The sequence below is a fragment of the Capsicum annuum genome, chromosome 9 (assembly GCF_002878395.1).
Source record: "Capsicum annuum cultivar UCD-10X-F1 chromosome 9, UCD10Xv1.1, whole genome shotgun sequence".
In the NCBI taxonomy this organism is placed as follows: domain Eukaryota; kingdom Viridiplantae; phylum Streptophyta; class Magnoliopsida; order Solanales; family Solanaceae; genus Capsicum; species Capsicum annuum.
The window spans coordinates 191,460,960-191,478,372 of NC_061119.1; the positions used below are offsets into that span (position 1 = coordinate 191,460,960).

The 17,413-nt window shown below is 33.3% G+C and overlaps 1 protein-coding gene across 1 annotated transcript; it reads left to right on the forward strand.

The window, feature by feature from the left end:
* Window positions 1–15,669: 15,669 nt before the first annotated feature.
* LOC124887165 lies at window positions 15,670–16,797 on the forward strand. Its single transcript, XM_047396352.1, has 3 exons — window positions 15,670–15,792; window positions 15,933–16,182; window positions 16,253–16,797. The coding sequence occupies exons 1-3, from the start codon at window positions 15,670–15,672 to the stop codon at window positions 16,795–16,797; spliced, it is 918 nt and encodes a 305-aa protein (XP_047252308.1).
* Window positions 16,798–17,413: the final 616 nt, after the last annotated feature.

Sequence of the window (17,413 nt, forward strand, 5' to 3'; positions counted from 1 at the left end):
TTATATCTGTTGACACGCGAGACACAAACACTGGTGTTGAGGATATCATAGAATTTAATATCTGTTAACACATCAGACACAAATACTGGCATCTAGGATATCATAGCATTAATATCTATTAACACGCGAGACACACACGCTATCATTGAGGATATCATAACATTTAATATCTATTGATACGTGAGGCATAAATGCTGGCATCGAGGATAGCATCAGTATTTAATATCTGTTGACACGCAGACACAAATACTGGCATCGAGAATATCATGGCATTTATTATCTATTGACATACGAGACACAAACACTAGCATCGAGGATATCATGACATTTAATATCTGTTGACACACGAGGCACAAATGCTGGTGTCGAGGATATCATGATATTTAATATCTGTTGACACGTGAGAAAAAATGCTGGCATCGAGGATATATCATCATGAATCAATATCTGAATACATTAAAAACCTGTGATTCGAGGTGACATCCTTAAGTCACTATCTGAAAACAGATGACATATGAGATATCCTAGAAATTAACAATTTGAGGATTGTCTATAGGTCATATTATTTAAAATAGAATAGTGTGTAAGATTACCTATGAGTTGATAGTCCATAGTTCATCCATAAGCCGCAACAACATCCTAACTGGATAGTGTGTAAAGTTACCCAAAGATCGATTGTTTGAAGGTTATCCATAAGTTGCAACTAAATCCTTATCGGAGAATATGACATTATCAAATTGATACGTCCAAGGGTTCTCTATAAGTCACGTCATATCCAAGATCGATTATGTACAGGATTACCCAAAGACTAGCAATTTGAGAGATATCTATAAGTCATATTATATTTAAGGTTGGATGATGTGCAGGAATACCTAAGAGCTAACAATTTGAGGGATATTTGTAAGTCATCTCTTATCCAAGGGCGGATAATATATAGGATCACCTAAAAGCTAGCAATCCAAAGGATATATGTAAGTCACCTTGTATCCAATATTAAATAAAGTGCAAGATTATCCAAAGATTGACAATTCAAGGGAAATCTATAAGTCGTGTCGATACAAAAAATGCGCAAGACTTACCCGAGGTCACCTACAAAGAATCATTATAAATAACAAGAGAAGTTATCATTCCACATACAACAAACATTATAGGTGACCAAAAAGGTTTCCGCATCAGCATAAGATTACACGATGGCAGGGACCGTTCTGCATAAAGTATTGTCGGTATCCAAAAGGGTTACCCCATTTTGAAGACATATTCCATCGACAAATGAGATAATTATGCAATAAAAAAAGGGTTGTTGTATCTATTTTTGCAAGTTACTTCCTTCCGAATAGGTACATGAGAGACAGAATTTGCTTTTTAGCCAACAACTCACGTGGAGATATAGTGAAAAATTATGCACCCTTTTCGTGAATTATGTTTATTACTAATGATTTTTGTTTGAGACATTGTCGAGAGCATCCGAGAGGATGAAAATCTCAAATCAAAATAACAGGTGTAGACAACTCTAAAAAAGATGCAGCACAATGTGGAACTCTTTCTTATCAGCAAAACAGAATATAGTCTAGAAAGGGATGTCAAACTCTTTGGACGCGAGCTAAAGGATGATTGCCACCACCATTCAAGCCACACCACTATTAGAAGACATATGGGTATTTTAGGATATTCTAGTTTTAGCTTTACCTTTAGGATATTTCTAAACTTATGCCGAGGGTAACCTTCTCTTTCTTTGAAATTTGAGTGACAACATACTTAAAGTTTTGGAAATTATGTCCGGCTAAGTTCTTGACTATGAACGTGAAGTATCCCACATTCATGGTTATGAGGTTACAAGCCTCTTTTCCTCAACTCAATCAACTTGTCATCGCTCTCGAGCCAAAGATCGTCTGAGAAAAAGACTATCTATTTTACCGGTTAAGTCAAACTACAAGCAGTCTGATTCCCTGAGTCTCAGAGATATGTAGGTTGGGCTCTATGTTGAAAACTCGACTGTATTCCAACCTCCCCCAATCCTCTTATTCCCCCGCTTTTTGATTTCACTAAAATTTAAAAATCGAGATAGCTTGTGATTTTTTAAAAATCCTGCTTTAAGTCAAGATTTATGTACTACAAGTGGCCTAGATTCTCATGTAACCTAAGATATGTAGTAAACTTGATATCAGGGTCGGGCCATAACTCTATGAAACTCGTGCAAAAATCAATCACTTTTAGAAATGAATTTGTGGTTAGACAAAAATTAGGAATGTCAAACTCCCTTTGTCCAGGGTTACTTGCATCCACCCTATCCAAAGGAAGGGGGAAGTTGTTGACACCTAATTTTTTTCCTCGATGACTAAATTTAATCCTGAATTTTTTTATTTTTAATAAAATTAAAATATTTATTTCATCCGGATAAATGTTCACTAAAATATTTATTTAGGTTAATTTTGTCATTTAATTAGCGATTATACGTTTTCGTATTTACATATGAGAAATTGTATAAATTTTGTTAATTAAATAAACATTTCTATCAAAATTAAAATTTATTGATTAAGCTTGAGAATTAATCTCAATAGATAAAGTCTTGTTTTAAATAAAACTTATTCTCAAAAATTAATTTATTTGGAGAAATATCTTTTTGATTTTATTAAATGAAGAAGCTTAGGATTAAAGGAAGCATTAATTCGTATTGAATTTTAATTTAATTTAGCCAATCTATTATATTTGGCCATAAATGAAATCAAATTGGCAATAATTGCAATGCAATCGGCCAATTGATTTTTAATTTGGTTAAAATTAAATAAATTTGGCTAAATTTTAAATTTCAATTGATTTTATATTTTAACTAACCCTAAATTTCCCAAAACTCTCATAATTTCTACCAAATTCCCACCAAAATCAAATTCAAATTTTAAAATTCAAAAATTGTACTACATTGTATAATCCCCCCTCAACCTTAGCCTTTGTTCAATTTTGAAATTCAAAAATTATACTACATTGTACAATTTCCCCTCAACCTTGTCCTTTTTCCAAATTCAAATTTTAAAATTCAAAATTTGTACTACATTGTACAATTCCCCCCTCAACCTTGTCCCTCTTTCAATTTTGAAATTCAAAAATTTCTCCCACCTTATCTTCCACCTCACCTTATCTTTAATTTTTAAAATTCCATAAACACCTCTAAACACTATTTCCCACATTGGTGGATTAATAGAATTGGATCCCCATCCTTTCCTATAAATACTATCACTATTTTGGTAGAAAAGAAGTTTTAAAGTAAAAAAAGTCTAAAAGAGTGGAGAAAAACTTTTGAGCAAATAGTTAAATTTCTTTTCTTTAGTAAAAATTTTCAAGTGGTAGTCTAATCAGGGTTCTCTAAAAATTGCTTTCCAATGATGATCCAGACCCCGAAGAAAGCTTGAAGTCCCATTTTGCTGCCCAGAAAATGGTAAACACACCTTTTCCTTTTTAGTTTTATTATCGCTTTCTTCTTTATCTCCTTCTTCTTTATAATTTGTAGTTGTAATTGTGTTAGCTGGGTTTTTTATTGTAGACGGTCTTGAAGGCCATAGGACGTTGTGTTATCGATATTATGGTTATTTTTACGTTTATGGTATAAAAATGAGCTAGCAATCATTGAACGTGTTTCTTTGAATTTGTTCTTTGATTATTATGGATAAAGTTTTGATCTTTACTTAAAAAACATAATAATGTATTGTTTAAACTCATTGTTAGTGGATATGTTTGTTTTTAGCATGTAAAGTTATTTTATTTATGTTTAAAAGAATAATTGATATTGATTGTTTTGCCTTTTGACTTTATTCTTTGATTATTATGTATAAAGTTTTGATCCATGCTTAAAAGACGTACTCATGTCTTGTTTAAATTCATTGTTGGCGGATATGTTTATTTTTAGCATGTAAAGTTGTTTCTTTTATGTTGGAAAAATAGTTATTATTGTTTGTTTCACCATAATAAAAATAGTAATTGATTAAGTCAAGAATTTGTCAGTTGCTTGCTAATTATTTTAATGGATTTCAAAATCCTTATATAAGAGATGAAGTGCTAGCTTTATTTTTCATCCAAGATGTTTATTCCTCTTATGTTCGCATGTTGTCTTGTCAAAATGCTGAGAAAGTTTGAACTTTGGTGGCTAAATAGAAGTATTTACATATTTTTGAGTCATACATAGTATGATTGTTAAACGATATTTCACTTTTAGAGATGCTGAACTTTTATTCTAATTTTCTTACTCTGGATTGTTATATGTGCTCTTTGTGTGTGTAAAGACTTGATTCGTGTATCTCTTTGATTCATAATATCAAAAGAGAATCAACGATGTCTTAGAAAGATAAATCATAGGTCGTTACATGTTTTCCTAAAGTTGACCGTTATTTGGATGTATGAATCATTGTTAATGTCAGCTTAGTTGGAGTTTAAAGATCCCCATTTTTGAACAGTTAGCCTTTATTTTTTTTTATATGGATTAGTGTCTATGTTTGTTCAATTTTAGAAGTCACGGGCATTTTTCTTATTGCCTCATCCCTTTATTTTCGCAAGCTTACATTATTTGTTCTCACATTAATTCATTGAATATGACCTTCTTATTTTTACCTTTATTCATTCTTAATATGAATATAAATCATAAGGCATGTAAATAAGTGTCTTTGCTTTGGATTTTATCTGTTGCTCATTCTTGTAATCCGTGTGCAAGTGTTCTTATCATTGTCATTCAAAGATTGGTTCTTGATATTTTCTTTACTTTACAATTTGTCACTTTTATGCCTTGAGCGTATATTAATTTCTTTATCTTTTCTTTGCATGCAAAAAATGTCTCGAGTCCAAATGAACTCCTCTCCTCTTGCATTTTGTAATGTACCAATGAGGCTCATCTTTTTTTATTCAAGTTCGAATTTTAAGACCAAAGTCAATTATATGGCATACGGGTGCAAAAAGATGGAAAAAGAAGGAAAATGAGTCAAAAATCCATTGTTAAAGTAGCCAAGAGACTCGAAAAAGCCTCATTTGTTTGTTATCGATTTACTTGTCTTTATATACTTATTTACTTCTTTGTTCATTTATTTGGGTTTCGAAGGCAAAGCTGTAAATTAATACAGGTGAAGTTGGTTGTGGGCCAAAAGCCCAATATTTAGATTAGGACATGTGATGATGGGCCAAAAGCCCAAATTAGCTTAGGACAGGTTTATTGATTTTGACCTATTGGCCTAAGTATTTTAGTTTTTCCCTTTTCCTTTTACGTGCTACTTGCTTGACTATTATTGACGTAAACTCTCTCAAAATAAATAGAAATTACAAGTTAAATTGATTCCTAAAACTTAGAAACAAACTGACCTACAACTAATGTAACTCCTAAGCTTACGAGATTCTTCAATAAACAACAACAAATAAATCTTCCTAAAGAATAGGTCCAAGAAGATCAATTCTTTTATTCTTCTAAAAAAAAAAATTAAACACTCAACAATAAGTACAAGGAATGAGGGGTGAGGGGTGAGGGGTGAGGGGTGGGGTGGGGGAGAACTTACCCTATCAATTCAAATGAGGTAACATATTGGTAAGGTAACGCGTAGCCCCCTTGCTTGTACTTATTTATATTAAGGATTTTATTTTATTATTAGTAAAAAACTGCTAGAAGCTTTTTAAAGTGGTATAAATTCATTTAAAAATAAAAATTAATAAAATAAAATGTGTCACTAAAATTTTGGGGTTATTATTTTTAAAAAGGTTCAAAACTTTTGACAAGAAATCCTAAAGCTTTGACCAGGTCATTTGCCATGTGTAGACACATAAAATTTATTGGATCAAATTCATATAAAATTTAAATTTGATCCACATTTTATTGGGTTTAAACTTATTTTGGGCTTAAAAATATAATAAACCTATTTTATTCCTCATCAAGGTCCATCTCACCTTGAATCCCAAAATCATCAAGTGACATGGCATCTCAGTCAAATCCAAGACCAATGAGACGCCACCTATGCACAAATGATGTGAAAATCTCATTCAAATTCAATAACCAGTCAAAAGGCGCCAAGTGGCAAAGTGACATGTTTCGGCCAATCACAAGCAACTAGGCCTACCCCCTACAACTATAAATAGGGGAGTAACATAACATTCTAGGAAAAAGGAGGACATTCTGCAAGCATTAGAGGAAGCTTCTGCATTGACTACACAGCTCTTCAACGAATTGACTAACGGAGTTCTGCCCGGAGATCAACTCGACAAGACGAAGTGCTGTCAGATAATTTTCAGAGATCCAAATACATTTCTAAGAGGCTCAAATCATCCTACATTCGAGAATCATGCTGCAAAGGCCCTCGAATCACGGAAAAACTTAGGAGAGAAAAATCGAGAGAATAATGGAATTGTACCCGCAAAATTTATTTATATAAAATTATTCTTTTTATTTATTTTATTTTTACTTGTAGTTAATTTTTAGCGCTAACGAAAATTTATTGCGAACAAATTTTGGCACGCCCAGTGGGACCATTCTGCTCTTCATTTCTTCCTCCTATAAGTCAAGAAATGACAAATTCAACTACTACAATGGACTTCAGAAAAATCAATGAAGTTTCGTGCAAGAAGTCTACTACTGCCATGTCTACTGAGATCAAACTTGTTGGCCTCATCAATTGACACAATCTCAATGCTTGTGCTCTGGATGGATCCCAATACTTCACCTTTTTGGAGATGACAAAAAGGAGAAAATCTCATATTGTGGCAGTAACTACAACCCTTGGGGGCAACTTTGCATCTATGTTATCAGAAGAACCATCTGAAACTGGCTGCAACTTTGGCAAATCTGAAAACTTAATGAATTCTCCAACTTCAACGAAAGTCAACACGTTCATGGTTGATGCAATTGACTTGGACAAGAATTTTGGAATAATGGAGAAAACCATTGAAGCCTTAAAGAAGTTTGTTGATGATAAAGATCATCAAATTGCCCGACTTGTGAGCAAGTTAGATCTCTACAATCCTGGAGGGTCAAATTATAATCTAACACCACGAGAAAAAGTTGATGGTGAATCTCTCATCAAGACAAGTGAGAATTACTGCGATGATCGATCCGCTTCAATGGCTACTCTAACAGTTTAACAACTGCAAGATATGATTACAAACACCATCAAGGCACAATATGGCGGTCCAAAGACAAAAGTTAAAAGAGAAAGCTCCAAAGCAACAAATGCGAGAGGTGAAAAATCAACCAACCTCTAAGGAGTTAAAAGCAAGGGTATCTCCTTTCCCCGACTCTGATGTTTCTGAAATTCTTTACGTAGCCAAAGAAATCATTGAGCTTCCTAAGTCAAAGCGACCTGAAGAATCAATCAAAGTCGACGATCCTAAGTATTGCAAATTTCACCACATTGTTGGTCATCACACCACAAAATGCTTCATCGTGGAGGAAAAGATCATGACATTAATGTAAGAGGAAAAGATCATCATCGATGATGGTGATACAGTTGATGCAAATCATGTTAGAGCCTAACTGGACTATTAAAAAGGTGTAATTTCAAAAGTTCTTCAACGCATGTTCTCTGTGGTATCACAAAAAGGTGAGGGAATCATCATGCTACAGTTTGGGAGATTTGACCCAATTGAGGTTCCCAACCTAAAGAAAGAAATAAGTAAGTCTATGTCAAATGACCTCTCCAATAGTAAGAAGGGGGATACTTGGCCATTGATCCCTCGCAAAAGGAAAAAATGTCAAAGGGCTTCTAAAATCCAACTTCCAAAAGTCGACACAATATCAAATACTACCAAATTAAAGTGCAAAAATACTTCATTACAAAGGGTTGGGAGGAAATTTACATTAGAAGAATTCTTTTTCAAAACGCTCCTTAAGGCACGAGCATAAACTACAAGATGCTCCTCGATGCAAGAGCCTAAACTACAAGTCAAAATGCTCCTTGATGCATGAGACTAAACTACAAGTCAAAATGCTCCTTAAGGCACGAGCATAAAATGCATGATGCTCCTCGATGTATGAGCCTAAACTACAAGTCAAGACGCTCCTTGATGCAAGAGCCTAAAATGCAAGTAAATAATGCTCCTTGATGCACGAGCCTAAACTGCAAGTCAAAACACTCCTTAAGGCACGAGCTTAAACTGCATGTCACTCCTGACCCGCATAAGTCTAAACTTTGAACGACCCTTTAAGAAAAAAAAGAAAGAAAGAAAAATAAAAGAAAAGGATTTTTTTTAAAAGAGTAAATTATTTCATCATGTCTGATCTATGCTATGACTTGAACCTCCTAGGTACGTAGGCAGCTTAGAGTATTTTTACTCTAAGTTTAGTCGTATGAGTTAAAAAAAAGAAAAAAGAAAAAAGAAATAGGAAAAACGTGTGTCATTATTTGAGCACGGAAATAACACTTTGAATTGACATGTATATCACATGAGGATAGACGTTTCTTCTCTAAGTTTACCGCAGAAGCGCAAAGGTGAAGAGACCAGCAAGGCAAAGAAGATTTCGACAACATATTTGTATCAATCCGTATAGGTGTTCACATCATTTTGACATATGTGGTAGATCTTAGAGGCTTATCTGCAACAAAAAAAAGATGGCTCATGATTCAAAGGTTCTTATGCCAAGTTATGAATTTTCCATTATAGCTGCTCAAAGTTGCAAAATAGGCCATCAGATTCCAAACTAAGCTGATTTTGATGATATATCTATATAAATACATAAGGGTGTTAAGTGTGGATTTTTATGTATGTTGTATCTCTGCAAATATACTTTTTAATGCAAAAAATGACACTTGGTTCCGATACTCCCACGTCGAGATATGGAATTTATGGTGATGCTGCGGAAAGCTGAAATAACTAATGAACCAAGATTAGAAGGTCATTTTTTGGAGCAATATATGGGCCGATTCGAATGCAATATGATTGTGGTTTCTGTCTGAGACGTATATATGTGAATCTACTTTCTAATGCAAAAAACAACACCTGATTTCGATACTTCTATGTCAAGATTTGGAATTTATGGTGACGCTGCTCAAAGCTGAAATAACTAGCGAACCAAGATTAGAAGGACATTTTTGGAGAAATTTTTGGGATGATTTGGGTGCAATCTGATTCTGAATCCCACGTGAGATGTACCTCAACGAGTCTAGTTTCCCACGCAAGAAACGGCTCCTGATTTCGATACTCCTACATCAAAATAATAAATTTATCGTGACGTTGTGCAAAGCTGATAAAATAGACCTATCAGAACATTGAATTCCATTTGTATGAATTAAACAACTTATATTTTTGTTCTCCCATCAGATAATAAATACTTTTGTAGACGTGTGTCTAGTACTTGCTCACCAAAGTCAGAAAAGGCTACTCCCTATATCAATATTATCAATCTGGATGACACCACATACGCGCTCCTTAAAAGGAATGAGATGCTCTCACTCAAAGTCTCTTTATCCCCGAGCCCCACGGATGAGATGCACCATATGCTTGCTTTGCAACAATGGACTACAGACAGTCAAAACTTCATCATCATAAGGTCACAAGAATGACACCAAGTACATGCTCACTGAAGCTAAAATTGAAAACTTTTAGTGTCGTCAAGGATGAAATCAGATCATTCCAAGTTACTTTCTTATCAAGCAGTAAGGAACTAGTGCACTAAATAGTTCAACATCAATCATGTCGACCTTTTTGGTTTGACATCAAGACCATTTGCATGAACCTGCAAAAAAATAAAGATGGAACACATCTATGGTGTTGATCGGATGAAGCTTCTCGATTCTATGTGAATTGATGCTAATTACGTGAAACTTCAATCTGGCAATAAGTGTTGGTACCAAACGCTCGATGCTTTGATTTGGCATGATTAACATTAGGAGAAATACATCAGTTTAGTTCAACATAGCTAATATCGATGTCAATTAGCATGAAATTTGGTTTTCAACCATTGATCTTCTATGCCGAGATGCAAGGAGTTTTCTATTACAATATTTAAGGAAATAGGCACAAATTTACTTGCCAAGGATAGAAAAGAATTGCTAGAAGTGTCCACTTCCAAGTCGTGACTCAAAAAATGATGCCTCAAGTGGTTCCTAACCAATCATCCGGACAATGCTTGTATATGCTTGGTGTGATATCGATACCACTTTCATTTTTTCATGAACCTACCAAAAAAAAGCAAAGAGGAGTGATCACAAACATACAATCTGGAGTCACGACATGACAGCCTATAGCGTTAACTTCAAAAATTGATTCTCATTAATACAGAAGGAGTTTGACATTGAATTTTGGATATGACACAACAATACAATTTTAACCAGTCCAGAACTAAGTCATTCAATATTTGGACATTTCTACAGTCAGATGTGATTTTTACTCTGTGAGCGTTTGAAGCTGAAAATTGGGAAAGACACTCCATGTATTTTTTCGATCGGTGTTGCGAGGAGCTTGTATACTTTGCATGACATCCACCAATGCTGCCAAAAAGGTTGAGGTGCACTAGTAGTGCTCTCCAAATACATAGTCACAAAGAAGCCAAGGGGTGTCTTTGCAAATGTTATGGATTTCAAAAGATTGGGGTTGATGTGATTTCATAACATCCCCTTATATAGAGGCTCCTACGAAGAATTTTCAGTTTGTGTACAAGGTATGTTATGGTGAAATTAGAAAATGAGAATCCCTGGAAATTTCAAATTGCCAATTAGTTAAAAAATTACCATATTGAGAGATTTCTTTAAAGGTGATTTTAATTCTTTCTTGAAGTCAAAAGGAAAGTTAATATTTTTTTTCTTTGGTACATGAAAACAAAATGGAAGTTGATATTTTTGTTTGATACATGAAATCAAAAGGAAAGTTGATATTTTTCTTTGGTACATGAAATCAAAAGAAAAGTTAATATTTTCCTTTGGTACAAAAAGATCAAGTCAACTTTTTTACTTCATACGATCAATATGTCAAGTGAGGAAGTTGTATTGATCCTTTTAATTCAAATACATTAAAAATCTCACATTGTTGTGCAAATAAAAACTATTAAATAAATATTACAGTGGTGATTTCTCATGTTCATATTTATCCAAGAGTAAAAAAAAATCAAGTTGGCCATTTTTTTAATACTCTTGAAATAATATCGAGTTTGTACTTGATTGTGGATGAAAAATGAGGATCACCACAAACAAATCGTTGGTTGCTTTGACGAAAACTTTTACGACATGAAAGTTCATGGAGGAAATTTTAGTTAGACCACTCGCAAGTATTGGTCGAACTAGGATGCACTGATGAGAAACAAATACCTTTGTAGTCACAAGAATAAAAGCACATTCATGAGTAATTCAAGTCTCGCCACCAAGGTTCGGCAAGCCTACACGTCGATCAACCTTGAAGTAGGGGCATCTGTAGACACATAAAATTTATTGGATCAAATTCATATAAAATTTAAATTTGATCCACATTTTATTGGGTTTAAACTTATTTTGGGCTTAAAAAAATAATAAGCCTATTTTATTCATCATCAAGGTCCATCTCACCTTGAATTCCAAACTCATCAAGTGACGTGACATCCCAGTCAAATCCAAGACCAATAAGATGCTGCCACATGTACAAATAATGTGGAAATCTCATTCAAATTCAACAACCAGTCAAAAGGCGCCAAGTGGCAAAGTGACATATTTCGGCCAATCACAAGCAACTAGGCCTACCCTTACAACTATAAATAGGAGAGTAACATAACATTCTAGAAAAAAGGAGGACATTCTACAAGCATTGGAGGAAGCTTCTGAATTAACTACACATCTCTTCAACGAATTGACTAACGGAGTTCTTCCCGGAGATCAACTCTACAAGACAAAGTGCTGTCAGACAATTCTCGGAGATCCAAACACATTTCTAGGAGGCTCAAATCATCCTATATTCGAGAATCATGCTGCAAAGATCCTCTAATCATGAAAAAACTTAGGAGAGAAGAATCGAGAGAATAACGAAATTGTACCCATAAAATTCATTTACATAAAATTATTCTTTTTGTTTATTTTATTTTTACTTGCAGTTAATTTTCAGTGTTAACTAAAATTTATTGCAAACACCATTTCAAAGAAAAAAGTATAAGAAAAAGAACAACATTTCTAATAAATTTTGAATAAGCAAGAAATATGTACCATCAATTGGAGAAAATGTTTGAATTAGACGTACTAATAAGAGATCTAAAAATGTTATTTTTTTCTATTTAATTTATAAGTGATCAAGATATCTCATTTTCTTTGTGGAACGATGAATTTTATTGGGCCCATTTGTACCCAAGTATTTGCATGGAGTTGTGAATTTCAAATGCACAAGCCCAAATTTCTTGTGCCATTACTATTTCGAATTTCTGTCGGATTATCTCTATTTTGAGATGGTCTTTAATTTCCGCCCTTCAAATCAGTGGTCTTTAGTAAATTACTAAACAATAATAAAGAGATCGAAACCACTATATCACCTAATTTTATCTTTAAAAATATAGGTCCGGGACACTCCAGGCCTAGTGACCTATTTGGTGGGAAAGAAATTAGTCCATTGAGGAATATGGGCTAATGACTCAAACTAAAAGCATTCCTATCCTAGACTAGGTTGCACCTAGTTATATTTTGTCCTATCTTGTAAATCTATTGCAATGTTACAACAAAAATTTGGGAACTGTAAACATCAGTTAGAACTGGACTAATGTCTAGGGTGGGAAAGATGAAGGGTGCGTTCGTCATGGAGTTTCCTATTTTATCATATTTGGTTGATTAAAATTTTAAAAAATATATTTTTTAGAAAACTAGTTCTTTCAAAATGGCGAAAACAACTTTCCTAGTGGGAGTAGCAAAAAAAGTTCTGCAAGTGACATTCTACATTGATTTGCTCTTCTTCCCCTCCAGCACACCTCGTTATCCCCAACTCTTTAGTTATCATTTGTTAGTATATACTATTAACCATGTGGTTTATGTTATATTATTATAATTTCATCATATGTAAAGATAATTTATTATATTAATAAAAATTATTTGAATAGATCACTGTATTAATATGTGTGTCTTTTACTTATGTAGTAGACAATTTTGTGTATGGAGTATTTTAACTCATGCATAGAAGGTTAAAATTATCGGTTCCTATAAGTTATAAATTAATGTGCACAATCAAAGATGAGGTAGGACAAACATCTTGATAATTGTAGCACAAGATTAAATATAATTTTATCTTAATTATGAGAATGGTAATATTTGTGCTAGTACATTTCGTATGTATTGAACGGACCAATTAGGAATGTTTGTTTATATTTTGAATATTAATAAAAAACTTCTCTAGTCCATTACATGTACTTATACTCTTAATTTTGATATAATTATTATAATCTATGCGATTCAAGTTATTGTTTTAATCTATTAAAAAGAGAGACTCTTTTATGAGTCAATGTATTCCTAACAGATTGAATGATCATAAATCACTTTGTGAAATAATATTTAATTGATAAAATCATGTCATAGTCTTGAAATAAAAGACACCCCATTATGATTGTTTATAAGTTTTCACGTGAAAAACCTGCAGGTGGATTTTATATTCATCATGTGAAATAAGTTGAACATTATATATAAAAAAAAGATTAAGTTAATCAATGAGTTAATTTTTTAGAGAATTTAATTTAATTAATTGATGTGGGATTCTAACATGGAGAATTAAATAATATGTAATGGTAGATTTTAAAATTAAATCAAGGAGATCAATTATAGATTTTTAGTGGAATAATTTATAATTTATTATGATAGAATAATTCATTCCTTACTGAATTAATATTATATTTGAAAGTCTCAGTTAATAAATTTACGGTCCCTACTATACCTGAATAACTAATCAAATTTAGAAAAGAAAAAACGTAATAGAAGAGGTAATATTTATTGGACTTCTGTAAATAAGGAATAAAAATTTAAAAAAATTAGTTTTGGCATTATGGCAAGATTGAAGCTGTAAAATGTTTTTTCGCATTAAGTGGTATTAAGGCTAAAAACATTTTTGACACTTAGGTTGTAATAAAAGGCCAAAACGTTTTGCCTCTTATCCTTTCTCTTTCACTTGAAATTGGAAATAAATAGAGGCTAATTTTTTAGAATTTTGATATCTTTTTCTAAGTACAAAATCACTTGCACAAGTTTGATTACGAAAGTTAGTGAGAGAATAGCAGAAGATTGCCGACCTGAATTTGATTGCAGAGAATGAATTTTGTGAAAATTTTAAGAGGTAAGTGTTTTTCAATTTTCATTTTAATTTACGTTGTCTAGATTCTATGTAAGTTATTGATAATTGTTAATTTCTTCCACTGTGCATGTTCTAACACCATCCACACCACCCCACTGTTGGGTTCAAGTTGAAAGTGTGAATGGTAAATGGAGGAAATTGGTGGAGGGAAAAATAAGATCACACTCAAAACGGAAAGTGTACTAAAAATATGAAAAGTTTACTAATTCTCCCACATTGGTGGGAGAGAGAAACTTTCATGTGTTCTTATTAAGAAACACATCTCCACATGGATAGTGAGGCCAGAACAAAGAGGTGTCTCGCGTTGCCGTCGTCGTCGCTTTCTCGGCTCGGCTTCGGCTTTGAATTTTAATTTGTCAAATGATCGATTGATGAGATTAATTTTTTAGATAAAATTTATTTGAAACTTGTAAAACAAATGAAGTTTTAATCCAAAATCCAATGGAATAATTTTATCCATATTTGTGCTCATTTTAGACACCATGCAAACGCAAGCGCGGCGCATCTCGAAAAGAATGCAACCTTTACATAAAAATACATAATATTTTGAAAAAAGGGCGACCTGCGGACGCAGGTCAAGTGCAGACCTGGTGCAGGATGGCTCTGCCTAGCGCAGGTCAGGCGTAAAAGCCACTGGAATGGGTGAAACATCACCTGCGGCCGCAGGTCAAGCATAGTTTCAGCACAGACTAGGCGTAGGTGATGTGAATATTCAAAAACAATGCAATTTTCTAGAACCAATTCTTCATTTCCTAAGGGACAACTAATGGATATAAAGACCTGACTTATTCCTCAGGTAGACATATAATTTTGAGAGATGGAAATACTTCTTGTCTCTTAAAAATTCATTATGATCATCTCCCATTGAGTGGGTTCAAAGAATTGGAAAGTTTGAGGTACCGTTACTGTCGAATTGTAAGCCATTTAATCCTGGGGGGGAATTCCACAACCTCGAATTCTTGAGGGGAATTATTTCCTTAAGGACACTCCATGAATTCAGAGGACTTGACTTTAATTTTCGTTTCATCTTATTTCTTAACTATAACACACTTCTTTGATAGTTTGTATTGAACTTGTGTTGAAGGTGTTGAAAAATTTCATAAGTGTTCTTGAGGTAGTCTTGAACTTGTGTTAAAGTTTAGTTAATAAACATACAGATTGTGTACCCGAAATAATAATCTTAAGGAATTAATCCTTCAGAATCTATATTGTTTGGTTTCTAGAGATTAAAGCTTTATGCTTTCTACTCTATTTGAACTTAACAAGTGATTTGAAGACATAAAAACTTTATCACAAGTTAAAGGTTATTCGGTTGACGATTGAAAGACATAAAAACTTCATCGTTAAACTAAAAACAAGTAGTGTTTAAAGTTGTTACTGACTTATAAATTAGTATTTTGACAAACTCAAGTTGACTGTCTTTTTGTGACAGGAAAAATGACTAATGTTAGTCATGTTAATGATGCTGGGACAAGTGTGGCAGCAACGAATATTACTACAACTAGTCGTACAAGTACTCCACAGGCAATGGCACCAGCGGAGAAACCCGAAAATTCACGGGTGTTAATTTTAAGAGGTGGAAATAGAGGATATTCTTCTACCTTAAAACCTTGTGTCTTCAAAGATTTACATCTGAAAAAGCTCCAGAGTTGCCGAAAAAAACTTTAGATCAGGAGCAATTTGTTTTTATGGAGGTGCAGAGATATTCTAATTTCCTATGCAGGAATTACACTCTAAGTGACCTCACAGACAATCTATACAATGTGTATAGTGGAATGAAGACGTTAAAAGCATTATGGAGTACGCTGGAAAGAAAATACAAGACTGAAGATGTTGGAACCAAGATGTTATTTGTTGCAATATTCCTTGAGTATAAAATGATCGACAGCAAGTCTATCGTATCTCAAGTACGGGAACTGCAAGTTATCATCCAAGATCTCCTTGCGGAAGGTATGAGTTTGGTGATACCTAATTTGAACATGTTAAAAATATTCTTAATGTTTATATAACATTATTGTAGGTTTGGTTATGAACAAGGCATTTCAAGTTGCTGCCATAATAGAGAAGTTGCCACCTATGTGGAAGGACTTCAAGAACTACTTGAAACATAAACAAAAGAATATGACAGTCGAATATCTCATAGTAAGGCTACACACTGAAGAATACAACAAAGCCACAGAAAGGAGATCAAAATTAAATTATGCAATGAGTGGAGCAAACATTGTAGAAGACGACCACAACAACTTAAAAAAACGGAAGAAAACTGGACAAGAAATCAATCAACTTAAGATGAAATTCAAGGAAAAATTCTTTAATTGTGGCAAGATTGACCACAAGTCAACTGATTATCGTGCCCTAAAGAAAGGCAAAAAGAAGGAACAAGCAAATATGGCTAAATTCAAGAACAAAATAGATGATCTGTATGCCATGTTGTCTGAATGTAACTTGGAGGGAAATTCTCTAGAATGGTGGATGGTTCTGGTGCCACCAACCACGTTTTTGCAAATAAAGAGTTCTTTGCTGCGTTCGCTCCAGCTCAAGGCGAAGAGAAGATCTATATGGTAAACTCCGCAACTGTAAAAGTTGAAGGAACAGGAAAAATTTGCCTAAAAATAATATTAGGAAAAGTGTTGACTCTTAACAATGTCGTGTATGTAACAGAGTTAAGAAAGAACTTGATTTCTGTATCACTTCTTGATAAAAATAGATTCAAATGTGTATTTATTTCCAAAAAAATTATACTTAGTAAAAGAGATGTGTATGTAGGAAAAGGCTACCTCACTGATAGCCTATTTAAGATGAATGTAATGAATGTTGAAATCAATAAAGTTCTGTTTCTTCTTACTTGCTTGAGGCTAATGATTTGTGGCATGAATGATTAGGACATGTTAATTACAAGACGTTATGAAAACTGATTAACTTAGAAGTTTTGCTAAACTTTGAGTACAATAAATCAAAATGTGAAATGCGTGTGAAATCAAAGTATGCTAAGTATCCATATAAGTATGTTGAAAGAAATTGCAATCGCTTAGACTTAATACACATTGACATTTGTGATATGAAGTCAACACTATCTCGTGGTGGAAAAAGTATTTTATAACTTTTATTGACGATTGCATCAGATATTGTTATGTCTATTTGCTAAACAGTAAGGATAAAACAATAGATGCATTTAGGCAAT